This window comes from Simochromis diagramma, unplaced genomic scaffold (assembly GCF_900408965.1).
Source record: "Simochromis diagramma unplaced genomic scaffold, fSimDia1.1 OVJJ01000205.1, whole genome shotgun sequence".
In the NCBI taxonomy this organism is placed as follows: Eukaryota; Metazoa; Chordata; class Actinopteri; order Cichliformes; family Cichlidae; genus Simochromis; species Simochromis diagramma.
Window position 1 is genome coordinate 8038116 of NW_024386782.1, and position 27762 is coordinate 8065877.

The window sequence follows — 27762 nt, forward strand, 5'->3', positions numbered from 1 at the left end:
TTAGTTTTTCCACCAGAGACACAAAAAGTGAATGTTTCTGATTTACCGTTGAAGCTGCACTTCTCCGCGTTTACCACCAGGGTGCAGTGATGCACTTTTGAGACAGGACAAAAGTGCCTTGGACTATATTCTTTGTTGTATTGTTAGTTTTTGTTACATATTTTACCTGAGTACACACAACATGGAGCAGATGAAGGCAGAATATATTCTTTATATTGTGCTGTCATAAAGTGGTTAGTAGTCTGTAAAGAGTTGGAGATGAATGTTCAGTGTGTATCTATTTAAGCGGTCTTCAAACGATGAAATGATTGGCCTTCGTTTGTGTGTTTAAAAAAACAAAACAAACAAACCTCAAACCCATATTACAATAATAAAGCCTAAAAATCAGTTAATTCATATGCTTTTGATGGCGCCTGAGCCAAGAGCAAAAATCTCCCTCCTAATATGCACATGACTATGAGATTCAGTGCCGGATGGCTGCTTTTATGTTACCTCAGATGGTGGGTCTCTGTGATGAATTATAGACAATAGGTTGAGGGCAGTCAACAGTGCATTTATGACAGATAATAAATGTGCACTGCCAAACCAAGCCAATTGAAGTGTGCCGTTCTGGAATGGAAAAAGAAAGAGAAAGGAGTTCATAGGCGAAAATTTTGATATTGTGTCAACACTTTATTATGCACCACCACCATGCAAAATCACTGCTATGAACTTGCTCAAAAATCAAACTAGATATTTCACACATTTATGATTTTAGATTGGCTTGCCACTTTTCCTAAAGTGACTGGGTAAAGTTTGGTGCACACTCAGAAAATACATCGAGTGTGTGTGTGTATGTGTGTTTGTGTGCAAGTCACAAAGATTTGAGTGACTAGCAAAGGGAACAATGGCAGATTATCTATGATTTAACCTTAATTCATAAACCACTGATAGTAAATGCAGTTTCTTCGATGCCCTCATGGTTGTAAATCTTTAAGTTTGAGTGATTTGGATCCATTTGTGTCATCTCTTCTTCCACTTTAAACAAACATTCCAGACATCAGAACCAGTCATCTATATCTTATATTTAATTGACATTTAATAGACAGCATACATGATTGCAGACCAGTTCCCTCTGCAGACAAACAAACCCTACTAGTATCAGTATTATCATCTCCAGTGAAGACTTCCAGCATCGCTGCAGGTTTTGTTGAAAGCTACATGCTGCACTGACAGGTTGAGCAAACTCCATTGAGAGGTCATCCAATCAGCTAAGGCAGTGTGAGTTATTATTAACACTAATGTATCAAATAAAACAAACGCATCCGATTGGCCAGCTCAAAAAAAGAAAAAAAAAAAATGCCAAAGCAACTCAACAGCAGCTGTAAGAAATATACTAACATTTGTTCATGGTAACCTGGCCAGGGCAACACGTTTACAAAAGATTTCAGCTTTGATCATTTACATCATCATCATCAGCTCCAACGTAATCCCAGGCTCATTATCACAAATTATAAAGAAGATGACAACAATTTGACTTCAAAGAATCACGGTGTCCACCCTGTGCTAACAGTGCAGTTGTACATTTGCTAAACAACTGATATATAGAAAAAAAACAAAAAAAAAAAACCCCGATAAAAATTAAGAAATAATTTCCCAAAATTGTGTTCTTTCCTTTTTCTGTTTTCTTCCTTATGGCACCTGTGGTATAAGAGACAGCTCAGGAATTAATCTCTTTACATAAGCTCACAGAATTACCTTAAATATGTGCTTGGTTAAAAATATATATCTTTACATAAATGTATTTTATGGTTGGATTTAGCATAACTTAAATTCTTCATGTCCGCAGTGCTCTATACTGTCGGCCAAACGTCGTCTCGTCCAGTGTCTTCAGCTGTTTTTGCTTTTCATATTGCTCGCCTGTGAAGAATAAGGACAACGTTAGAAGGCGTGTGAGTGCGTTATTCAGACAAATCCCAGCTCTGACAAGTGTGCTGGATAAGCGGTAAACAAATTGGATTGATGGAAGGATGACTGTACTCCCATAGTAACATCAGTACTGTAGCTCGTTTGTGCTTCATCCGTCTGCCATGTGGGCAAACGATTCATACATTTCATGTAGAGATCAACTTAAACGTCTTAAAATAAGCCTGATACAACATCTGCTCTTCACTACATGACTGGTGAAAAGAATATATAGCAACATCTGTAGAAAAGTAGAAAGAAAAAAGAACTTCAGACCAGCTCTTTATTGAAGGGACAAAGTTTTGCTCCCTAAATCATGCACACAGTTTTCAAACTAAGGTGCATTTATTTAAATTTTACTGGAGTATCATCGTAATCTGCTGCTTTAAGAACTTTACATAGATGGAGAGAGGTTTGGGCCCCAAGTCTACATTTGAGACTCTCACAGTGTGTGAATGTGAGATTGAATGAATAGTGGAATTGTAAAGTGCTTTGAGGGTCTTGAAAAGCGCTATATAAATGCAATCCATTATAACTTAAATAATAATAATAATAATAATAATGCTTATTTAACAGCTTGCTATGAAGCTGAAATGGTTCTTCAAACAATTAGATGTCCATCTAAATCCAACTTGGCTAAACAGGAAAACGCAGTTCTTATTTTTGAGATAAAAATTACTGAGGTTTTGACACTTCATATCGATTTTAACTATTTCCCACCAAAATTGTTTTAAAGCATTTATTCTGAAAACTGGGAGACAAAACCAGAGATGCACATTTTTGCCAGTTTAGCTTAAAATACAACAAAGTCAGCGTGCTCAGAAGAGTTTGAGGAAATTGTTGAAATTGAGCATGCTACCGCATGTTATTCACAAGCTCAGCATGATTCTCTGCTCTGCGATTGCCAAAAAACCCCAAAAAACTCCTGGACAACCTGCTTCATGGATTTCAGGATTGACAGAAACACCTTTTTAAATTTTGCCTTCACTTTTCTGTAGATCAAACTTATTTCTTAAATGCTGAAACTCACGTCCAGTTAGTCTAGCTGTCCAGTTCTTGGACGATAATAAATTAAAAAGGAAACAAGGGGGAAAAAAACAACAGAAAAAGTAAAATGGTAAGATTGTAACTAAAAGATATCATAAAACATCCAAGTCCAGGCACTTAAGGTCAGCTTGGAAAAGTAATAAAATGTCTTTATTTTACTGGTAGATATTTTCAGATAAAAATTTTTTTACCAGTGTATACTGGCTTGTGCCTTTTTTAGGGCTTAGAGATACAAAGATATCAACAGAGCAAGCCTCAGACACCACAGCTGTGCAGCAAGTACTTGCATCATTTTCTTTTGCCTCTAGGGGCAATGGTAAGCCCTTAAGGACATCACCTGACAGTTGTTGAATTATCCTTTGGCCAAGCACTGCACTGAAGAACATCATGGAAGTAATTCAACCCTGAGAGTGTCAGGTATTCAAACTGTTACTCTTGATTGGGTGAGGATAAAATCAAAGGTCTCAAAGAGAGGCAGTTAATTTCCCCCAGAGGCCACATGGGAAACTGAGACTGTTGTGGAGGGCCACACCAACAATACAGAGACAGCATTAATATTGAACAGAACTGACTTCGGCCTATTGGGGTGAACCTGCACAACAGTCTCAGTTTCTCATGTGGCCCCTGGGGGAAATTACCTGTCCACTGCTGCCCTAAGCCCATCAGTTACCCTAGTCTCACTTAGACTTCTCATATTTTTATAGGCAATATCATTGTTATAAATTATGGTTACTGTTTTCGCAATTGACCAGAATTAACCCGGGTTAATTGTTGTTGATCACCAACGACACTGTAAATTTCCTTTTGCGGTGGCTTCAGTGTATTTTTTTCCCTTTTGTTGCATATTTTATTGTGAATTTTAATTTATTGTACCCATAACATCTTTGGTTAGCCTATCACAGAGCCTTGTGCACCCTTACATTGGTATGATGATGTGCACTAGAAACTAGAGATCCAAAAAAAAAAAAAAAAAAAAAAAAAGGATCTACAGCTGACAGGTAGAAATAACTTACCAGTCACCCGGACCTACGTGGTCACTGCTGCAGAGTCACCTGCGCCACATAATTAAAACCAGCACAGCAGGTCAGAGCAGGTACTGACAAGGGGCAATTTAATAATTCAGAACACACAATATGCCACCTTCTCCTGCTATTTCAGTCTTGGAAAGCTATAACTCACCATGCACGTTTTGTCCGTTTCCTGCCTGTGCTTTTTCAGTTCATCCAACTGGAGCTCATCCTCCAGCTGCCGCTCCAGATCCTTCTCAAAGCACTCCTCATCGGCAGCGCTCGCAGGCCTGTCATGAAAAAACAAAGCAGTTTAAAACTGGGAAAAAAAGGGGATGGATGCAACTGAATAGTTCTCTATAAAAGTCTAAGATATGACCTACGTATAAAGTGCTTGGTGTACTCAAAACGGTGAACTGCCTGAACGCTTTATGAAATACAACTAAAGTTCTTGAATTTGCACCCACTCCACTGACATTTTAGCCAAATCAAAGAGAAAAATCAGCAGCATTCATAACAAAATTCCACATTTTTATAACCTGTACTCAAGCATAATACTGTTCAAGATGATCACAAATAAGAAGAAGGTGCATGGACTTCCTCTCAGTAAGTAAAACAATCTCATTGCCCTAACTGTTCTCAGTCCCACAGACAGCTGAGCGATGCAAAGGGTGTGCACGCCCAGAGCCCTGGAGCCAGTGCTATCACTTGGTCTTCAGCTTTTTTTCCCCAATCCATGCATCATTATTATGAAAACTGCAGTAATGGGATTTCAAAAACATACAGTAGTATAGTATGAAAGGGTTTGAAAGTTTAATATATGATCAGATTAAATCATGTCATAATAGTGTAGGTTGTAGCTGTGGGTTAAATGTCAACTATCCATTAACGTGAGGAAAGCATAAACAGTTTATGGGAGAAAGGCGCACTCAGCAGGTCAGCAAAGCATAAACTGTCAGCAACAGCTGTGTGAGTGCTTCAGTTCTGCCTCCTGTGCGGGGGGGGGGGGGGGGGGAGGTCACGTGACGCTGCTAGCTGAAGCTCACAGGAGAACTGCAGCTTTGACATTGGATGATGTGTCGGCGCTACCAGAGTAGGCTCAGACACATATTAGCTGCACCCTCTGACGTCTCCTGTGGGGGATAAGGGAGCTTGTTGTGGATTTCAATCATCATTTTCCCACAGCTAAGGCTATCTGACGTTTCCTGTTGGCGCCTGCTGAGGTGAAAGGCTCTTTTTGCAAAGGACTGTTTAGGATTAGGATAACGTAAAGATGCCTGAAGAGGCAGTCACTTATCGCTGTTCAATCAAAGCTGTCAGGAACAACTTGAGCAATGACTTTCCCCCCCCCAAACAGACAGAAGAAAATCTGTTTTCGGTGGGATAATCCGCCAAAGTTTAAGTCCCTCACATGTATATACTGCTTTTGCATGGGTACATATTATAAATGTAAATAATGTCCAAAGTAGTAATTTAACATGACAAAACAGAAAAGTTCAAAGCAATACACGGTGTATTTATAAGCAGCCTTTGCTATTGTGTGATCAAACTCTACTCTTTGCATGAGTGGGTTAAGTCGGCTTGTGACAGGTTTGTGACCACGGCACAAAAAAAAAAAAAAAAAAAAAAAAAAACCCGGACGTGATAAACCGTCCACTGTGCCCCGATGCACACGGTCGCAGCCCAGAGGCGGCGGAAGCCAGAAGACACCTCTGTGTGAGTTCTTTAAAATTCTTAGATACTTTAATCTGAAGGGCTAGAAGCCCCCCAAAATGTTCAGAAATAAACCAATGTAAGAAAGAAGATTGAAAAAAATCTTTATCGTTTATCTTTTGAACTGAGCTAAAATTTCAAACTGTTTGTACGGGCCTAAAATTAACCAGACTTTAACCCTCCACCTCTTCAGACTCTTCTCCACCTGCTCCATACTCTCGCTACAGATCACAATGTTGTCTGTAACATCATAACGCACAGAGACTCATGTCTGACCTCATCTGTCAGCGAATCCATCACCATGACAAACAGGAAGGCGCTCAGAGCCGATTCCTGATGTAGTCCCACCCTCACCTGAACCCATCTGTCACTCCAGGTGCACATCCCGCCTCTGTCTCACTGCCCTGCATGTCCTGCACCACCTTTACATACTTTCACTCGTGAATTCCTCATGCAGTACCACAGTTCCTCTCTCACCACCCTATCATATGTGTTCTCTAGATCCACAAAAACGCAGTGAAGCTTCTTCTGATCTTCTCGATACTTCTCCATCGACACTCTTAAAACAAACCTCACATCTGCGGTGCTCAGCATGACTCCTGCTCAGTGCTCATCACCTCTCTTATTAACCTAGCGTCAACATCTCTTTCTCATATCTTCATGGTATGGCTTGACAAAAAAAGACTTTGTGTGTACTTTTATTAATAATATCGCTGCTTTTGCAGTATCTTAAAGGTACCTTGGTTTGTAAGCGTAGAAAGGATCTGAGGAGTTTGTGGCCAGTAGTTCACGTCCAAAATCTGAATCCACAGTGCTCTCCGTTTCACTTCCACCCTCTGTTTATTTAAAAAAAAAAAAAAAAGAAAAAAAAAAAGATAATAAAAACAGTTCACGTATAATAAGTCTGAATGTGACTACTGTTTTCCCTCCATTCATCTTTACCTGAATTGAGCTCCTTAACCAGTGATGACATTGTATTAGTGATGGAGTCAGCAGCAATGAGCAGGTCGTTTCTCAGATTTCTCCTTGGACCTTTTGGGGTCAAACAAACAAACAAAAACAGTTTAAAGTGGGATCCTGTGCAGCTTCCAATAACAAGGACTCAGACCGCTGTGGTGTCGCTGTGTTACCCTGAGCGAAGGCCTCCTGAACGTCCCCGCCCACGCCCATGAGTGAGTCCTGAGGTGTGTGAGTCGGGGTCGTGCCGGCAGAATCCGAGTGGATTGGTGTGGGAATTGGCCGGTTGATGGTGTGGCTGGGTGAAGAGCGCGGCGAGCCAGGACCCTGAGTCTAAAGGATGTAAACATTTAGTTTTTCTTGTAAGAAGAAAGCCTGAACGACTCCCATGCAGTATAAGGCAACATGCTACTACAAACAGAATCACATTCTTAAAAACCACTTCAAGTATTTGCAGAGAACAAACCACAAGATGCTGAATTAATATTTATCAAAGTTTCAAATAATCCAGAACATCATTTGGCATGTAAAGAAATGGAAAATGTCCATTAGTAAACAATTAGGTTTCATATATGGTGACCAATGACACATTATATTGCCAGAAGTATTCTCTCACCCATCCAAATCATTGACTTCAGGTGTTCCAATCACTTCCATGACCAAAGATATATAAAATCAAGCACCTAGGCATGCGGACTGCTTCAACAAACATTTAAGAAAGAATGGGTCGCTCCCAGGAGTTCAGTGAATTCCTGACAACCTGACAGAACACCTTTGGGATGAATCTGAGTGGAGACCGTGAGCTGGGCCTTCTCATCCAACAATAATGTCCGACCTCAAAAATAGTCAAAATTTCCCATAAACACTCCTAAATGGCATCGGAAGGTCTTCAAAGAAGAGTTCAAGCTATTATAGCTGCAAAGGGTAGGCTGACATCATATTAAACCCTATGCATTAAGAATGGGATGTCACTTAAGTTCATATGCCTGTGAAGGCAGATGAGAAAATACTTTTGGCAGTATAGTGTCTGCATCTGATACTGTGGTCACATTATTGTGAGTATAAGACATGTTGTTCTAAAGATATACACACACAATGCATTTACAACAAAAAACACACTTTTCTAAAAGGGACATCTCACTGGTATTGTATGTATTTATTTCTTGCAGATGCCACACACCCACACCAAAGGTTTCATTTCAAACATGCATCCTGGCCTCTTTTTCCTCTCTTTCACACTTACAGCTTGATTCCGCTCCTCCTCCTGCTAAAAAAAAAAAAAAAGAAAAAAAAAGAAAAAAGAAAGAATGTCTGACGGCTCATGAAACAGCAGCCACGTCTGTAAAATCGAATCGCACTTCCGCAAAGACCTGGTCAGCACGCGGCTTCCTCGTGCAAGTTTAGTGGATTAACATTGATCCTATTGGGCTAATTAGATTAATATCTTCCCCACTTAAGGCAGTATTGCAGGCAGGCTGTGCAGGCTTTGAGAAACTTGCATTATGTCGACTATAGATCAAACTCACCCCCCCATAGTAGAGGGTGGCAGACATGTCTTCTAAAGCGTCCTCTGAATTAAGATCCCATGTAAGTCTGCAATCCGGCACCACTGAATGGCATTGGAAAATATGAAGGAGGGCATAAGTTTTGGATTTTAAACTGTATTTTCACAAGTTTTACAGCTTTTCCTAGTGATAAAGACCCCCCTTTATCACTGTTCTCTTTTACAGCAGTTGAATTCACTTTTATTTATAAAGCACCAAAATCACAAAAACAGTCATCTAAGGTGCTTTATATTGTAGGACCCTAGAGTAATAAAGAGAAAACCCCAACAATCAAACAACTCCCTTTGAGCTAAAAACTGGCAACTGGGGGAAGGAAAAACTCCCATTTAACAGGAAGAAACCTTCTGCAGAACCAGGCTCAGGGAAGGTAGGCCATCTGCCATGACTGGTTGTGGGTGAAGGGAGGGAGACAGAATAAAAGACACACTGTGGGAAAGAGCCAGTTTGACATTCCCGAGCTATGATGAGTCCTCACAGCTAAGACAAATAGTAATACAAGGAAAAATCCCTTATCGGAGCATATTGGTCACCACCTGCTGTAAAATAGTAATAATAACAATAACAATAATAATAATTATTATTATGTATATATAAGCTCACTATAGCCCACATGTCCATGTTTTCTATGTAAACAGTCTGCGACGGATATGATTCAGTCCAAGAAACTCTGGAAAAAGGAAAAATAGCGTCTGCTCCTTCAGTGATCAGAAGGAATAAAACTAAACTGTTCACTATCTGACTGCACTGCGCTCAGAGATGAAAGGCACATCTGTAGTACCTTGAGAAGCATCATTAGTTGCTCCAGCTGCACCATGAGTTCCCTGCGACTCTCCTGCAGAGTAGACATTCTTTGTTCAAGCTCATCTTTGCGTTGCCTAACAGAAGAAACAAGTTGTACAGCATAATGAAGCCACAATGTCACGTCAGTGGCTCAAACAACCCCCCCAAAACATAATGAACATCTGCAGACTGAAAAACATAATATTCATTACACATGTTCTTTAGCACCCTAAGCAAAGCTGTCTGTCATAACTCATTTGCATTTGGTAACGCGACGCAGGCGGAGCTACCTGAGGAGTCGTAGCTCAGCGAGCAGGGTGGGGTTTTGCTGGCCCCTATCTGGTGGCGGCTGGGAAGCTTCCTCATGCTGAAGGCGCAGTCGCTGGATTTCCTGGAGGATTTCTCTGCGATGAGTACAAACATGTGCAAGTGCCACGTCAAACCGTGTTTCTGACAGGAAGTCAACAAGATGATCTAAACCTGCAGTAACTGGTATTTCTGACCACTATGAGGCAGCAGAAACAAGCTGCTCATCAGCTCAGTTATTTATAGCATCCAGCAGACACAGAAGAATATAATTTTCTGACTATATCAGTTCAACTATCGCCTTCTCTCAGCTGTTTGGTTTCAACTCCTGTAGGAAACACCTGGCTCTTCAGCAGCTAAATGCTCCAATACGAAACCCCTCTACCTTTTGAATACTGGTACACTGATACACCATTGTAGTGTCCACAGGCCAGTATCTGGTTAATAGTACACAAATATTTATTAGGCAAAATGAATAAATAGTTTAAAGCTCACAATTCATTTGAAATCATTTTTGTTTATATTAATGACATTAACTTTCAGAGATTGACACTAGGATTGACCTGCATTCAGTAGAACTGCAAAAGCTTTGATTACATTTGAAAGAATTTATACAACATTAAACACAGCTGGAAATCCTTGAGTGAAGTTGTTGTTGATTAGGAAGTGATTGACAGGCTGGTTGATTTCCTATAGTGGGCCATAAGTCGAGTATCAGTGACTTGCACTATGTTTTTAGCGTTTTGGTTTTTTAAATTTAAATTAAACAAACTGCTCTCTGCTGCAACAAAAAAAAAAAAAACACCCCCCCCCCCCCAAAAAAAAACCCAACAAACAAACAAACCGCAGTATGAAAGTGGTAAAGGTAGAACAAGGGAGGATTTGTGACTTGTCAGATTAGGAAGAGCACAGGTGTCACATTATCATATCAACTCAGTCCTGCAGGACCCTAACACTGAGGAATACAGAAGCTTGTTTCCACCAATGTAAAAAACTGTTTTCCATTAGGATGTTCAGGTAATTATCTCAAAATATTGACTTAAGAAATCAACATTTTAAGTTCTTTCTTCATTTTTGAGTTATTTTCTCAAAGTTTTGAGAAAAAAAGTTGAAATTTTGAGATAATAACCCTGAAATTTTGACTTATGGATGGCAAAATGTAATTTTTTTTTTCAGTGGTGGAAACAAGGAAAGAAGTCATAGATCAAAAATACTGATTACAGCTTCCTAGTTTTGTTACTTTTTACTCAACTAACTGATCCTAATCATATAAATACAATAAAAATATAATATTACTACACAGGTTGAAATAAATTTTAAATCCCTAACTTCAAACAAGCTTCCATAGGAGGAAGATAAATAGAGTCATTAATATTTTTTTTAAGCTGATAAGTCCAAATGTCTTTGGTGCAGACACATCAGCTCAGGGAAAAAGGAGAATAATTCTGAGGTCATATGATCCAAGGTCAAGCTAAAATTAATGATTACAGCCTTCTGGTTCACATTTTCTACTCACCTTTGCCTCCACCTTAATATAAATTTCCCTAATTTTATTAAACATTAATTTTTTTTCACAGCTACTTCTTTTACATTTCTTAATAGTCTTTGTAGAATCATATTTTATGTCTTTTTATTAGCAATTTTAAACCACTTCAAAGAATTATTCAAGAATAATATAACTGAAATGAAATAGGTTTTATTTCCTTAAATAATGACTTTCAGTTGCAGTGTTTAAGTTAGTATTTAATGGCAGCCTGGAGTAGTGAATGCTTTTTGAGGTCTGTTCAGAGATGCCTTCATTCTGAAAGGTAAATTTCAAAAGAAAGGAGGCGAGCAGTTTCTCCGACGCAGCCATGCCTAACCTGTTTTTGCTCTCAAGCTCGGCAATGAGCTGTCTCTGCTGTTTGTTGGCATCGAGAGAGCAGGGGAGGTCTGTGGGGACCCTCTGCTGTTGAGCCTGTTGGTGAAACCAAGCGAGAGACATCACGTGAACTGGCTTCACCTCTAGGTGATGTCATCCACCAGCTTATCACATATCTCACAGGAGGGAACAAAGCAGTTAAGTCACCAGCCATCCATCAAGACCTCCGATAAGAGCATGAGCAGGCACACGGCTCTGGTTAGCGCAGGTGGCTAACGTCTCTTTAGCAGAAATACAGATTTAAAAAAAAAAAAAAAAAAAAGTGTTTAAAAATACTCTAGTAAAAGCTGAAATACTGATTTGACCAATTTACTCAAGTATAGTGAAAAAGTACAGGGTGTGAAATGTAGTCATAGTATAGTAAGTGGCTCTTTGGAGGACATTTCGATCAACTATGTGTGTGCAAAAAAAAGGTTATTATAGTTGAAAAAACCAAAACCAGATGTTAAAAACCATTGTTGTTAAGTCAAATAAAATCATTTCCATTGTAATAGCTGTACTGATCTTCCCAACTCTTGCTAATGACTTACATACAATAATATTTAAAAAGTCTAAAGTCTAAATTAAATAAAATATTTTCCCACAACAAAACTGAATTTAAAAACTAAAATGTCAAAATTAAATAAAAACAAAAGCTAATCAGAAAATACAATAATAACTGGTGCAAAACTAACTGATACTTGTCATGTTAATACAATGATAAAATAGTATTAGCACATGAGAAATCAAACTATCTCAACCTAACTTCTAATTCTAATAAAAGTTTTCAGCTTGAACGTCTGTTGCCCACGCTGTGGATGGGTCACTCTGCCTCCACATCTAAACAGGAAAATGAGCCCAGTCAGGGGTTACGGTGGGATTTGGCTGCTGTGGGAACAGATCAGTTGTAGTGGTGGCGTGTAGAGAAGAGAATCACTTAGAAATTAGTCACAATAATTTCTACTGTGAGCTCCAGTAGATTTTGTGTGCATGCTGCGAACACCTGACCTGTGCTGCTGCTCTTTGTGGATTTAGCCAGCTGAAGTTAACTAGATATAAGCAGATGTTACATGAACTATCACAGTTGATTTCTAACCCTTAGACAGTGTAAAGGTGGAATTCAGTGAGTGAATCTAATTAGCATCATTGGCTCAAACTCAAATTGTTTGTTGCCCTGGTACACTGACCATGAACGCCACAGCTGCTCCACAATAGTCCAACACAGTTCATTACTCTAAACTTTGCCACAGCAGAGTACTCACTTTAGCACTAAACTCTGCATAACACAAAATTAGCATACTTCAATGTTCCAGCAGTCCATCTTGGATAGATCCAATATCTGTTCAAAGCACAGAACCAAAAACCTGTTCTGGATCATTCTGACTAACTTTAACCCATGACTATAGCGCTAAATGATACATAACTCTCTTAAAATTCAAATTCCTAAAGTAAAGAGCCTTTTCGGAAAATGTACGGAGTATAAATTTCTAGTAGAAATAGTAGTAATTTCTAGTAGAAATTTATGCAGAGTTTAGTGCTAAAGTGAGTACTCTGCTGTGGCAAAGTTTAGAGTAATGATCTGTGTTGGACTATTGAGGAGCAGCTGTGGCGTTCATGGTCAGTGTACCAGGGCAACAAACAATTTGAGTTTGAGCCAATGATGCTAATTAGATTCACTCACTGAATTCCACCTTTACACTGTCTAAGGGTTAGAAATCAGCTGTTATAGTTCATGTAACATGAACTATCCAGAGTATAAATTTCTAGTAGTAATACTTCCCTCCTGTATTGGTTAAGAATGATAACAGAGAATGATCACCTTCTTGACTGTAAAAAAACAAAAAACGAATGAAACCCTCTAACGTAGAGTAGCAGTAAATGTCAACTCGAGTTTTTTTTTGTTGGGTTTTTTTTTTTTTTTTAAAACTGGACAGTGATGAAAGATGTTTGTGTGAAATGAATATCTTTTATCTCACCGCAGCATCAGCAGCCAGTCTAGCAGCATAGCGAGCAATGAGACTGTGCTCGTCATCTTGATGGTTACTGCTCTCCAGCAAACTGATCAAGAGGAAAACAGAGACGGGAGAAAAAAATACACAGCACAATTAAAAATAAAACGTGTATGTGGACGCAACATGAGCACTCGAAATAAAAAAAAAAAAAAAAAGTAAATAACTTTTACTTTTCTGAGTCAGATTCGGTATGAAAGCTTCGACAGGAAGTAACACTAAGCTATTCGCGTGAAACGCAAAACAATAAATTAAGAGGGGTTAAGTAAAAAAGTGGAGATACAAAGCAATCGATCGCTTTGTATTTGAAAGCTTATCTAATTACAAATACAGTAAAAACAACAACAAAAAGCAAAGAAACCATACAGCCCTGTATTTACACATTTATGCACACACATGCATACAGTAGGGTCAAAAGCTGCTACAATAACACAACACGTTATCTGGAAGTCATTCACCAATAAAACACACATATAGGCATTTTATCATAGGCCACACAACAATAATAGAAAATATGTCAAATCACCTGTAGTAAATTAAAATGATTAAAAGTCACAGGATTTACAGGATCAAACAAACAAAAGACTAATAAACAATTTGATACCAGTTAACTAAACTAATCTGTATTGGAAGTTACACAAAATTAAAAAGCTGCCACTTTTAACTTGATAAATTTCACTCAAAGATAACACATGTACACTACATGGAGTTATAGAGTCATAATGTTTGAAGAAATAGACCCTGTTACCCACTTTGGATACAAATCAGTCAGAAACACTGCCGGAGAATGCAGAAAGGGTCAAAGGTCAAAGCAACCAGCCTCTAAAACAGTCTGACAGCATGCATCGTTAGGACTGTAACACACTCTGACTAGGTTAGGGGGAAAGGCGGCAGTTCAGCGGAGCACATAGTTTCCACTAGTGTTTGGCAAACACAGCGGCACACCCACTAACCATGTTTTGGGGTTGTTTTGGAGTAGGTTCACATAGAGGCCAATGAGTACATGTTCGTCAGCAAGTCTATCGGCAACATCGAGGTTGTAGTTCAACCTGGAACAGTGCAGGGTTTCACAAAACACAAGACATTACGTTACACAGGTGACAACGGGGTTGAGTGGGGACGGGAAAGAGTGAGGGAGGCAGGGAGAGGACACGACAAAAGAAAAGAGGAGGAGAACAGCTGAAAAGCAGCCATTCATGGGTGACCAGAGCGAAACAAGGCCATATTATGTTTGGGAGAGACACTGCCGATGAAGGCTAAGAGCAGACTGAGGGCATGCCAAGCAAAAAACAAAAAAAACAATTAGATAAATACTCTACAGGTACTTAGTCATCTATTACTAAAACTATCAAAAGTCTATTTATTGCTTAAACATTCACGTTAAGTCAGGTGTGCATGGCCCCTTTATAGAGGCCACCCACCAGGATTGTAAACATCTCTAATGTAGCGACCATGCGGTTTAAACAATATTTTCAATAGCAGCTTCTTTTATTAGCATTTACAAGTACATGTAAGTTACAATGTCAGAAGAAAGCAGTGATTACAAGGGCAGCATCGTAAGCAGGAATGCCCAGCCCTGTCCTTCAGCTCATCCCAAACCAGCAGAGAGATGTAAACTCTCACGTGGGTCTATCCTGGAGCCTCCCCCTCTAAGGACACGTCCCACCTAGGAGGCACCCAGAAGGCATCTTATTTATATGCCCAAACCTCCACAGCCGGCTCCTTTCAATGTGGAGTAACATGGACTCTACTGTGAGTCCCTCCTGAATGATTGAGCCTTTCACCCCATCGCTAAAAGAGAGCCCAGACACCCTTGAAATGAAAAAATAAAAAATAAAATAAAAAAAACCCAAAAAACCCCCCAAAAAAACAAAACCCAAAAAAACCAAAAAACAAAAAACAAAAAACACAACCCCAAACCCAAAGGCTACCACATAATTATCATGGATGTTCACTAGCCAGTACAGCATACTGACCCGACCTAGCTCGGACGTATGTGATGGAAATCAGCTGTTAATGTTTAAGACAGCTGACGTGATCTAAATGAAACACCATTCATTTATTGTTAAAAATAAAATCCTTTTATTTTGTAAATTGCCTTTATTGGGCAATTTATAGTTAATTAGTGAAGTATTAAAAGAAAGAAAACCATGAGATAAAACAACGCTCCGAGTGAAGTTGCAGATATATGCATGGATATATTAAGAATTTATTAGCACAACCCTTGATGGCAATTGTTCCCAGTGGCCATGCATGGTACTGCAACAACAACAACACCACCACCTTTTTTGGAGATCAGAAATGAGACACCTCATACACTACCCTCCTTGCTCTTTAACATGCCATAACAACACACCTCCCTGAACTACAGGTACATTGTTCTCATTGTTGTGCCCCCCCCCGCCTCCCCCCCCCCTTTCTCATTTCTCACACCTCTCATTAACACATGGGGGTCTGCCCGACGCTGCCAGTCCTCAACCGCAGCCTTAGATCTGTTCTTCTCCCAGGATGTGGCCCCTGCTAGTGAATTATTTATTATGACATTTCACCGTATACTGTCCATGCTTCTAAACCTGTAAAGTCATACATTTATTAACAATAATCCTTGCTGTCTTTAGTTGTAGTCAGCTACCAAACTTCTAAACAGGCCCTGTAGCATATGGGATTATCAGCCTGTTCAACGGCGACTTCAGTGTCAGTTATGAAAGCGGGCAGTGTGCCCAAGAGGAATGCTTTCGTCTCTCAAGTGCAGGTACAGAAGTGCACAAATTCCTCTCACTAGAAAAATCAACTAAACTACATCTCCTAAAACAACATTATTACCGACCGGGGAAGCGCCTTAATCCCACTTTGTCTAAAACGAATATACCTACTCACATACACCGTAAACAATGAACCTGGGAATTTATAGCATAGCATATGAGCTGACTGATGGTAACATTCAAAGAAAATGGCAGTTAGTGTTTCCCATATCTGTGTGAATGAAGAGATTATAATAGGCACTCTAAACGAAGCGCCAATGATCTTCATGATGCATGCTTCATCTAGCGTCTTTGAAACAGCCCCTAGAGAATAACAGTGTACAGCCTTCATATAAGAAACCCGGCTTGCTAATAGTTTCCTCAGGATGATAAGCACTCTAGTTAATGCGTATGATTATTATCTATATTAGTTTGCGCATGCATTCGCGCTACAAAGGCATTCTCATATGCACACCTATGCCACTTACCCTCTCCCTTTCAGCAGATGTGGAGCAGCCCCAGTCAGGGGCTTTCTCTGCCCAACAACATTATTCTTGCTGTAAGGCAAGCCATTTACATTCAGCTCGAGAAAACACATTAAATGGTGATGCACAAATCTTCACACATGCACCCAAACCATCACAAAGACTTCAGGAAAATAAAGACAGCGTGGGTCATGGAGTTCACGGGGCACAGGGTCTTTAGGGAGCACGACAGATTGAAAAGATCTGTTGTGAAATCCAGGGCACCCGTTGTCAGCTGGGATGTACTCACTTTTTGGTGGAGTAAGGGTTCCCTGATGTAGGCATGGAGTGGGAGAATGAGTAGTCATTGGTGATGTTCACTGGTCTTGGTGGCCTGGACAGTAAACACGTGTTAGATTTTAATTTGATCTGACAGAAAAGCTAAAGAGACAGAAAACACCAGTTAGTCTTTCATTCTTTCAGTCTTGAGGATTTTGCTCAACTGCATAATCTCTGAATTTCCACTTGAGTGGTTTATACAGTATGATATCATGTAGGAGAACATGCAAGAATGAATGAATGAATGAATCTGGGAATTAACAAACAAAACAGTGTTTGGGACACGTCACAAGTGGGGAATGTGAGTGGATGAGTCTGACTGTACACGATTAGCACAATACAAAGGATTCAATCTACAGTAACAATCACGTATGATTCATATTAATCAAAGCAAACTCACCACGTATCTCTATTGAGGAATGTAAAGAACAAAGAAAGGGATAAATACTTGATTACATTACAGCAGCACAGAAAGAGACTATAATACATCAAAAACAATGAAAAAAAAATAAGAATGAACACTAAATTGGGCATCCACAGAAGACATTGCCCCAAATCTACTGAGTTTATAGCATAATTCAGTGCAGTGAAGAAAGTGAAGAAAAAGTGAGTTTTTAAATAACTGAAAGTAGCGATGCCAACGTACAGTGTACATATAAACCTGCTGGTTTGTAGATTAGATTACAGGTTAGCCTCATGAAATTGCATCCACCCATTTTGTTTCATGCATGCATGAAAATTTGCACACTTCCTGTCACCTCTACAAATTAAAAAAACAAACAAACAAACAAACAAACAAAAACCCTCACACCTTATGTTAACGTCATTATTAGTGTTGTAAAATCAAAAATATTTTACTTTTCTTTCTTCTTTTACTGAGCCTGAATTAAAACTATACTCTGTTATTAATTATTGTCTCTTTAGACATGATGTGACTTATGTGCACCATTAAAACGACGGTAATGAACTTTTTGTGGTTGACATTTATTACCAAATTACAGTTTGTCTGACAAGTTAAAAGCAATTTTCTATTTACCTAGTTTGCTATATCAGATATTCATAAGTAAAACTATTAAAAAACTTTCTTTTCTAAAGAAAAACATGATCTTCCATTTAATATTGAGCAAAATCAAAGATCAAATTATATTTTAATCCTAGAATCTGTTTCTTAAACGCCTTATGGCAGTCACACTGTATATGTTGAAGGCTTTTACTGTGAAAGGAAGGGACAGGAAGAATTTATTTTTTCAATTCTAAAATATATTAATAACCAAACTTTCGGATCTCATGTTATCTTTACCTCTTAAACTAGCATTGAAATCTATTACCCATCTGATTTTCTGTAAATATGTTGGCAGCATCATTCTGAAAATTTTGGGTCATTTGCAGGCTATAAAACTGGGACAATTAACATAACAATTAACTTTAATTGCAGGAATCATAAAAATGGAATAATCAGTGTGTTGTTTAGCTCTCAGCACCAGAAGTGACTTTATGTCTGTAAGATGGGCTCTAATAGGCAGCAGCAAAGTGCTTAAAAGTCTATGCTTTCATGCCTGATATTTGTTTCATTATTTATACGACGACATTAAACATCAAGGAAAAAGTAGCAGCAGCGCTGCAGATTACAAACAATCCCAAGGCTGTAATTAAGCCTGATTGATCAGTTGACCTAAGAGATTGACTGGAATCACTTCAGACCAAGGAAGCAGCTACAGGATCATTACCAGCTGAGGGATCAATTTAAAACATTTCAAGGTTTCAAACTGGCACTGAATGCACTGAATGCACAAATCCTCAGTTTCAGTGTTATAAAGGAAAAAAAAGGGAGCGAGAGCAGATGAACTTACACAATATGAGCTAGGTTGAGAGGTTTATCTGGCATTTCAGGAAACAAGGGGTGAAGAGGCTCTCTGCTGGATGCACAGCTCAATGACTTACTGAGGGCGTGGGATAACTTCTTAGCGGGGGATTTCTGGGTGATACACAGAAGCAAGGTGACGGTTGTGAGGATGCGAGGATGCTCATTTCTTTTTCAAAGCACACGGTACATCACCACGGTAACACTGTCACCTGGACTGAATCTTCAGATTCCTCATGTTGTAGCGAAGCAGAACAAAAATAGCCACAATGACTGGTCCGGTGCAGACACACCTCCCCTAGCCTCCTCCCCCCTTTCCTCCCTTCCTTACCCATGATGTATACTCCTTCATTTGGTGCTGGTTGCTATGGGAACCGCTGGCATGCCCCCTCCAGAAGCAGTCCTGACAGAGCTGGTAATTATGACATTGCTGGCAGCGGTAGCGGAAGCCCATCATACTCTCAGTATGGCAGTAGGAGCACTCGACCGGGTGAAACACTGCAGGGAGGAGAGGAGGAGCCAGACACAGACACACACACACACACGAAGGCAGATGCATAAGCGCGCACACACACACCAGATGTGACTGTAAACCCAGATATTTTGCACATTGCAGAGAGCTGATAATAAATTTTCATTAATTTAAGGACAGATGTGCTGGGATATCTCCCCCCCCCCCCATTTTGAGCAAATAAACACAAAGCAGCACAGCATCGAGCTCTATATGTGCACATATATTAGTGTTTCTTCTGCTTGTGATGAGTGCATCACAGATATACACACTCATACACAGGGTGTAAGGTCCCAGTGGGTCATCTTTACTGGAGGTGTGTCTGTGATGGCGGTGACTGAAAGACCATGATGCAAAGCCGAACTTCCCCGCTTGCGCTCCTGCTAAATATTCTTCAGCGCGCCTTACCATTCTCCACGTTGGCGAGGCGGTGCATGAGCGGCAGCCACACCAGACACTGAGGGGGCGGGTCTGACATCAACGTATCGAGGAATGTGTTGAGGGAGACCTTTTTCTATTGACGTGCAGCGCAGAGAAGAGTGAGATTCACCCACACCGTCAATGCTAAAGCAATCACACACTTACTGACATCAAAATGCTGCAGGCGTCAAACCCTCACCTGCTGCGCAAAGCACGTTCTCGCAGCTTGCTCGGTGTAACCAAACGAGGGTCCCTCGAAAACCGCCATGGGCAATTTAAGAGCCTCCCTCAGAAACTGGTCAAATTGCGAGTGCACCATTATTCCAGCAGAATCTGATATGAGTGAAAAAATATCTGGAAACAACGCAGAGGCATTACACAAATTAATCAAACTAATTGTTGGCTGCCACCACAGTCGGCTAATTATAGCATTACACAATACAATTATCCCACTTATTTGTGAAAACAAATCAAAGTGCAGCAGTTATACAGATCCATTCTAACTATACACCAACCCTCCTTTTTACCCCCCCCCCCTTTTTTTTTTTTACAAGCTGCTGCCCCCAGAGATTTGTACATTGTGTAATAAACCCTATCCTTCACATACAGTAATGAATAATGACTGCTCCCGGCCATGAAGAGCCAGGGCAGTGCTAGTGCTGCTGCTACTTGTTTTAAAACCAGAGCAGACACAGAAAAAAAAAAACAGGTCCTAATAATTTTACATTACTTAGAATAGGAAGAATTCGCTGATTTATTACTGGCAACATAGGCAATTATAATTTCATTTTTCACGATTAAAAGTAAGATAAAGATTTGTTGTGTTTCTTACATCTTAATTTATCCAGAATTTTCCCACCACAGATGGTTGCGAGGGCCATTTTCACAACAAAGATAGATGTCTTGCCGTGGCCCTCCCTAAAAGACAAAAGAAAAAACGAAAACATTAAGCTCATGTATTCTTTTAAAAGGAGCTGTGAAGATGTAGGCTGCGTAGTGTTCCTGCTATAATCGCATGAAATCAGCTGTGTTTGTAAAAAGCATGTGCATGAGTCAGCCTACAAACTTATCCGCTCTACATCCGCGTGTTGTGACATTAGAAGGGGAAAAGAGTCTGGATTTTCACGGTCACATTTCACACCGCATCAACTCACGTCAAAACCTCCGAGGTGAAAGTACACAACCAGCAGCCGGCTCGTCACGTGATGCGTTTACTCACGGGTCATAGGCTGCCAGCAGGAAGTTGAGCAGCAGGCTGATGGACTGTTCCACGTTTATCTGATGCGTGGTGGGCATGCGCTTGTTCAGCTGGTAGAAGATAGTGGACAGCACAACTTCTAGACGAGCCACGGAAAGCTCAGCGTTGAGGTCCATGGCGTTGAGGCCGTTCTCCCGGAAAGCCTCGATGACGTTCCAAATGTCGACCAAATGCACTGAAAACGGGAAGACGTCAACGTAAGCCTTTTTGGCTCGGCCACGTGCAACATCTCAAAAAATAAATATATAAAAATTCATACGCACAGTTGCATTTCTTCTGCACAAATCTGAGTTTGCAGGCTGTTCTGTACGTCGACAGTCGTATAGAATCCAAATCCTGAGCCCCTGTAGGAACATCACTCTTTAGTCCTCAAATGACCAAATATGTGCCACTGATACAAGTGATAGTGATTTTTATTTTATTTTTATTTTTTTTTACCAAATTAAAGTTTTAGGCTTTATTGTAATTTCCCACTTCTTATCACTGCATTTTAAAGTTCTGCAGTGAACCGTAGCTTAGATACTTAGTGCCTAAAATGACTATGAAAACAGCTCAAGCTATAGAGATGAGTCGGGGTAACTCCTTTTTACATGAAAATGACTGAACACCATAATTACCTTTGAACATTTTATCAATAAAAGAAAGAGTACATGCATGATAGACACAAATGGAGCCATTAAAAAAAAGTATTCCTGTACAATTTATAACGGGGGGGAAAAAGAACAGGAAAGCTTGTTCAGTCATTTCAGTTGTTAAAACAGGTTGGTCACTTGAGAGCTAATACTGAAAATGGAATACAAACTGTTAAATATTATATATTTAAATATGCCATTGAGAAAACAAGATATGACTAAAAAGAAAGTACTCTCTGTCAATCAGGCTATCATAAAATTGATCTAGTCCTTAAAAGCTTACTTTTTAGTATAAATGAACCACCTCTAGCAGCAACAACATGAAGCAGTCATTTTCTGCATGGCTTTATCAGTCTCTCACATCGCTATGAAGAGATTTTGATGTCTGGGCAAAGACAGATGCCTTACATTTGATTCTTTATACAGAGGATTTCATGGTCGACTCAATGACTACAAGGTGTCCCGGTCCTGTGGGTGTAAAACAAGCCCAAATCATCACCCCTCCAACACCGTACCTGACAGCAGGTATGAGGTGTTTGTGCTGACATGCTGTGTTTGGTTTCTACCAAATATGATTCTGTGCATTCTGGCCACACATTGCCACTTTGGTCTTGGCTTTTTCTAATTGCATTTAACATGCTAACTGAGGCCTGCAGAGTTGAGATGTAGCCCTTGGGTTCTTTGCATTCTCTGATCATTGCAGTCTTACCTTGGGGGTGAATTTGTTAGGATGTCCACTGTCTTGAATATTTTCCACTTCTGAATAATATTTCAAAATGTGGAAAGATGATTTGAAAGCTGGTTGGAAAAAGCCTTATAACCCTTCCCCGAATGATGGGCACCAACATTTGCTTGTATATCATCATCGCTGATGTCTTCCCTCCTTGCCATTGTGTAACACACACCTGAATGCTCCAGCGCAACAAACTGCCAAAACTTATGATTAATAGAGCTGCTCACATTTGCTGATGATCAATTAATCAAATGCATTTGATTAGCAGCACCTGGCTCCTACTTAATTCTACAACCCTCTTAATTCCTATGAAAGCAGTAAAGATGTATTTAGGTTTTCTGCTTCTGCATTTTGGCTTTTTTTTTTGCTAAATAAATAATGACACAGTGTAATATATCATGTTTTGTAGTTTATCTCAAGTTGCATTTACCTAGTTTCAAGACCTAAGAGCCAGATTATTTTTTACTATGTCCGGTGTGTCTCACAGTGAGAAAGTTCTGGGTTTAAACTGCAACTCTAAACTGGTTTGAGCTGCGAATGTGGATATTTTCACTTTTAAGGACAAGATAAACCCCACCATTCATCCAATGTCCACAAAGCAGCTCTAAACACGATGAATGGGAATACTTACCGGATGAAAGGATGGAACCAATCAAAAACTTGAACAATAAATGTTTTTTGTGAAAATATTTTATATGAAACAGTGTTATATTAATGAGCTGTATTTCAATAAATTCAAATTAGCACCTTCACACTGTGTGAACAGACAGCATGAGGTCATATTGCAGGCCTGTGTGTATAAAAATCAATGTGGTTGACACTTGATCTTTATGATATTTGCTGTACATGAAACTTACAGAGAGACAGGGAGAGAGAGAGAAAGAAATTGCCAGTTTTACGGTCATTGAGTTAAACAGTCAAGCAAAGATCACAGTGAGCTGCGGCCCTGAGCACTTACTCATCTCCACCAACAGTTGCCTTCTATCTGCCATGGTGTCAACGCTCTGCCCGCAGTCTTCAATCATTCTGATCAAGAGGAGAGAAAACAACGTCAGAACCAGAGTGCCTCAGCATTAGCAGTCGCAACCTCAGGGTGCTCTTCCTTAAGCTTAACATCAACATTAGACACACATCGTTATGACTCAGCGATAATGGCAGTGGATTAAACTCTTGACTTTTAAAGCAATGACTCCTAACCTTGATACAAACACAGCTTCTCTGTTCTGGTTATCTAAAGTTTAATCAGTTGTGGATATCCTAATAATTCAGCTAAAAGTTGGCTAAGTCTTTCCCCTGACTTTTTCCCAAACAAGGGGACAGATTTACTAAAAATGAGCACATGAGCACAATTCTTTGCAAGGAATCGCTTGATATCATTAATTTTGATAACAAGCATGTCTTATTTCTTGCACTTTTTTCAGCATTAAATATCGATGCAATTAGCAGAAAACTGCATGTCCCAAATATTAATAAATGTTTGCACACCCAGTTTTAATATTCTCCTCCCAGAAATGCATACGCACCAAGGTCAGTAGCAAAACTCCCACCTCTTTCAACTTAAAATATCCAAAAAAAGTCTGCTTTAGATTGCAGGAAGGATGACAGAGATGGAACAAAATTAAACTTTCACCCGTGACATGAAGGTTTTGGCGCTTTCTCAAGGTTAAGCACATGTTATAATTCTTGAGTTTGCTAGCTTACTACGACAGCAGAAGATTTCTCGTGCACTTCACCATAAAACTGCTAAGCATTGCTTCCAATTTACCAGAGATAATAACAGCATTAAGACGGCTACTTTATTTTGGTATATTAAGGACAGACAGCAACTGACAGGAGCTCATCAACCTGTTGATGACATCCAAATTTGGTACAGGACATTAATATTATTAATATTTAGTCTGGTGAAGTTTTAACGTGGTTAGCCAGTTATTCACTTCAGATATGCCAACAGCAACACAGGTCAACACGGTGTTTAATGTATTTATCACAGTTCCCTCATTTTTTGTGTTTGGAAAGTCTAGTAAAAGGTCACTGCTCTTTAATTTCCCTACATAAAGAGAAATTAACAGATAAAAATGATGCCATGCAAAACTCACAAGAGCTGTCGGTGTGTAAACTTCTTAAAAAACAAAACAAAACATCAAAGGGAGCCAAAAGGGGCCCACGGCTTATTGTGCCCCATCATCCCACTGCAGGACAATCCGGCCGTGATAACATCATGCTATGCTCCAAATTTGAGAGTATTCATATTTTGTAAACTGCAACCTGAATGCAGCGCAGTGCGGTGGTTATCAAAATATTTTTAAGTTGGACAAGGAGAGGAGTTTGAAAGGGGCAGAGCTGCAGAGAGAGAATGCTCACACCATGCCTCGCTGCACACTGTCCGAGGCAATCTAATACACCTAGTCATGTGGTTTTGTTGCTATGGCAGCAAAGATCCTAGCCGCTTCACTCGTTAAAACACACACTCATACACACACACACACGCACATATAACACCTCCCACTGCAGACGAGCAAAGTTTGTAGAGAAAAGTTTTACACCAGTAAATATCTTTTATGAGATAACGGTCGGCGGGCTGATACTTGAGCGCACAGTGACACTTCTTGGGCGAGTGGCTTGAAGACGCTTTTTCTGTGAGACAGTCATTCAGGCATGCTTTTTCAAATTACTCTGACAGTAATTGGTAGACCAAAATATTATGCTGCAGATATGCGTGGTGCAGAAATTAGAATTCACCTAGTGTTAAAAAGCAGACAACACCACAGTTTTCTGGCCCCCCCACCTCCTGCTTGCCTTCCTCTGATTCTTGCCAGTGCAGGCAGTCAGTTATGGAGCACTAGGAATGTTTGAAATCCACTTCAAGAGGGGAGAGATTAAGCTAATAAGTTAACTTGGAATTATAGGATAAAGTGCAGTATTTCAGTAAATTACTTCACAATAGAGCACAGATCAAAACGGCCACAGAGGAATTTCAATGCTGCCCTCTAATATCACAAATAATAAATCTCATCAGTTTAAAGAGAATGATGAATACAACCACAGCGCTTTTAGATGCAATTTAATGTCAGGCCACTGCCAGCAGACCAATGTCATCATGAAAGCAATGGATATTCAATCCCATTTATCACTTCCAGACTAAGCAAATATAAAAGTGTACAAATATACAGCATTGTCTAGATTAAAACTGATACCCTTTGCCACATCTCATTCAAACACATCCAGAGTGCCAGCTACGTGACCTTCTGCGGTCTGTTTTCATCCTTGGAAATAACTGAGATTGATACAATCTATTGCCAGAGCTGATATTAAACCAGTGCAGGGGAAGGGAATGACATGATCAACCTTACCTTTCATAAAGCACCATGTTCGTATCCCTTTCCCCTCCTTTCCTGAGCAGAGTTATTACAAAGCCAGGTCGACCTTTCTCCTAAAACAACAGTCCATGACACAAACTCCTTTCAAACAAAACGGGCCCGTGCGGGCGGGCCTATCCGAACACATCTGAAACTAGAAACTGTGAGTCCGAATACAGCATGTGCTGTCACTATCTTTAACTACAAATGAGAAGGTGCAACATTCTTCTACAGCTTTGCCGGCTCTCTAGTTGCAGACCCCCACAAAACATGGTGCCCGACATCTGGCCCTGGCAAACATTACTCACTCTCTGTGGCACTGCCACACTGGAAGTATTAGAAAATAACTGCCCTTAAAAGAGCAAATCATCTTTTACCACTAACAGTCCAGAGTTAGCGTGACTCATTCCTGCAAGACTCTTGGCCGCGTTTAGCCCTGCCACTCTCTATCCCCCACCCCCTTCCTTTTTTACGCTGCACAGCATTTCTGCTGGACAAATATCAGACCAAAACAAGCCTTATTAGTAAGTTATTTACATTTTTGATTCCATTTCTGCAGCAGCTCGATTAAGAAAAGAAAAAAAAAAAAACCTGAGGAGAGTGCTGTTAATTTATGTCCTCCGTGTACTTGGACCAGGCTGACAAGCAACAATTCCAAACACAAGCACTTACTAGAGTTACAGTCCAATCTGTGCCGCTGGCTCGGGACAGTACATCGCAGCTGTTACCACTGATTGGCCAGAGTTATTTTTATATCACGAGACTGAACTACATTGGCATCCAAATCCCATCTCCAGACAGGAATTAAAAAAATAAAACAAGAGGGAAAAGCTGCACTGCTGACTAAAGGTAATCAGCTGTTCTGCTCTGGTGTAGTAAAGGTAGTGAGACATGTTCTCCTCATGCCTGGTACCAGCTGGTGATGTCTGCCGGTAGGGCTCTCTGTCACCTGCTGATGATCACCATGGTTTCAGCTGCAAAAAGGGGAAGAACTTTGCTACCCCGACGTTAAAAGAGTGCAGACACTGATTTATGGGTAGCAAATGTCTCAGTGAGTTCTTTGCATGAATTAAGAAGCTTGAATTCTGTAATGTCACAAGAAAACAAACAAGTGGAATAAGTTTGCATGGTTGCCTGTCTAACTATGCAATGTGAAAGCCAACATGGAAACACAAATTTGCACAGAGGAGAAATGCACCTCTGGGTATGGACTCAGTGATGTTGCCCTGTGGAGGTTAGGGCAGCATTACTAAAATCCTACAAAAGGTAGCAGAACATTGGGGGGTGGGGGTGGCAACAGGCACCCTGTGGTACACGCTCAACCCTCATGCATCACCTGTCATACTCGAAACACCTGTGTGGACATGAGACAAAAGGTCTCACTATTGTAGGAACATCTACCCCCACCCCTTCCTTCCCATTATCCGCGTTTCACTACCTGCACATCTCCCGTTTTAAATCACCAAAAACTTGCCAAACTAATTTCACCCGGTGGGGCAAAGTGGGTTAAGCTCGCTCCTCTAGTTACCAGTCAGCCTCCCTCCTCCCGCGACTGCAGCAGCAGCACTTTGCACAACACTTACCAGAATTTATTTCGAGGCATGCCATGCAACATCACTGTTTTTCCATCCGCGAATCCGTCGTCGTGTCCCGGGGCGCGATCACGGTTTCTTTGGTGTAGGCTGGTGCATCGCTGCACGTAAGCGGCCGTGCTCGAGCCGCTCTCCGGCACCTCCGAAAAAAAGCTTGTGTTGTGGAAGAAAATGTTTTTCAGGCAGCGCACACTGGCTGATCGGAACAAGGCAGCTTCTGCCTCCAATATGTGGCCTCCGCGATGACGTAATGCGGAATCTCTTCACTTGCGTCAGCGTGGCAGCAAAAATGTTAAAGTTTGATACAACAAAATATTTTAAAAAGATGCTAAAAACAAAAAAGAGCAGCTTATGGTGCATATTAACGTGGTGTTATATACACGCATACATTAAGTCGTTTGCAAGTTGCGGCATCATGTGGCTTAAAGAAGATGACGTCATGCAGATGAAACAAGTGCAAAGCTAATAAAACCAAGAGTGGACAAATAGTTGCGTTAATGGTGACCGAAGTGCAATAATATATCTATAGGTAGAACACCTTTGACTATTATTTTTAATCTGTTTTTGTAACATGCCCTCTTTTCATCATTTGTTTGTTGTTTACTTTAGCGTTTATCTTTTCAGTTG

General features: G+C 40.2%; 1 protein-coding gene across 14 annotated transcripts; it reads right to left on the bottom strand.

Moving 5' to 3' along the window:
• Positions 1 to 680: 680 nt before the first annotated feature.
• Positions 681 to 27440, bottom strand: dtna (dystrobrevin, alpha). 14 transcript variants are annotated; one of them, XM_040020429.1, is made up of 24 exons: positions 25538 to 25967; positions 23146 to 23213; positions 21086 to 21166; positions 20784 to 20997; positions 20397 to 20482; positions 19764 to 19918; positions 19553 to 19658; positions 18965 to 19131; positions 18623 to 18747; positions 17173 to 17181; positions 16744 to 16827; positions 16458 to 16526; positions 14182 to 14277; positions 13196 to 13277; positions 11182 to 11276; positions 9304 to 9417; positions 9012 to 9108; positions 7912 to 7935; positions 6842 to 7001; positions 6654 to 6743; positions 6451 to 6547; positions 4171 to 4288; positions 4005 to 4043; positions 681 to 1899 (listed from the first exon to the last, which is right to left on the bottom strand). In XM_040020429.1, exons 1-23 carry the CDS (start codon positions 25552 to 25554, stop codon positions 4026 to 4028), a joined length of 2172 nt encoding a protein of 723 aa, XP_039876363.1. In that variant the 5' UTR covers positions 25555 to 25967; the 3' UTR covers positions 681 to 1899; positions 4005 to 4025. The 14 variants fall into 14 exon arrangements, with proteins under 14 accessions (XP_039876363.1, XP_039876372.1, XP_039876381.1 ...); XM_040020438.1 differs by lacking the exons at positions 4005 to 4043; positions 25538 to 25967 and adding an exon at positions 27127 to 27440; XM_040020447.1 differs by lacking the exons at positions 4005 to 4043; positions 25538 to 25967 and adding an exon at positions 26216 to 27099.
• Between the last annotated feature and the right edge of the window lie 322 nt (positions 27441 to 27762).

What these genes read in the sequence shown, in the direction of transcription:
- dtna (XM_040020411.1), bottom strand. An exon ending in AATTCTGGATAAATTAAGAT is followed by an intron (nt 19,919 to 20,396) that starts GTAAGAAACACA and finishes CGTTGTTTCCAG; the next exon opens with ATATTTTTTCACTCATATCA. An exon ending in AACCCTTACTCCACCAAAAA is followed by an intron (nt 16,527 to 16,743) that starts GTGAGTACATCC and finishes CTTGCCTTACAG; the next exon opens with CAAGAATAATGTTGTTGGGC.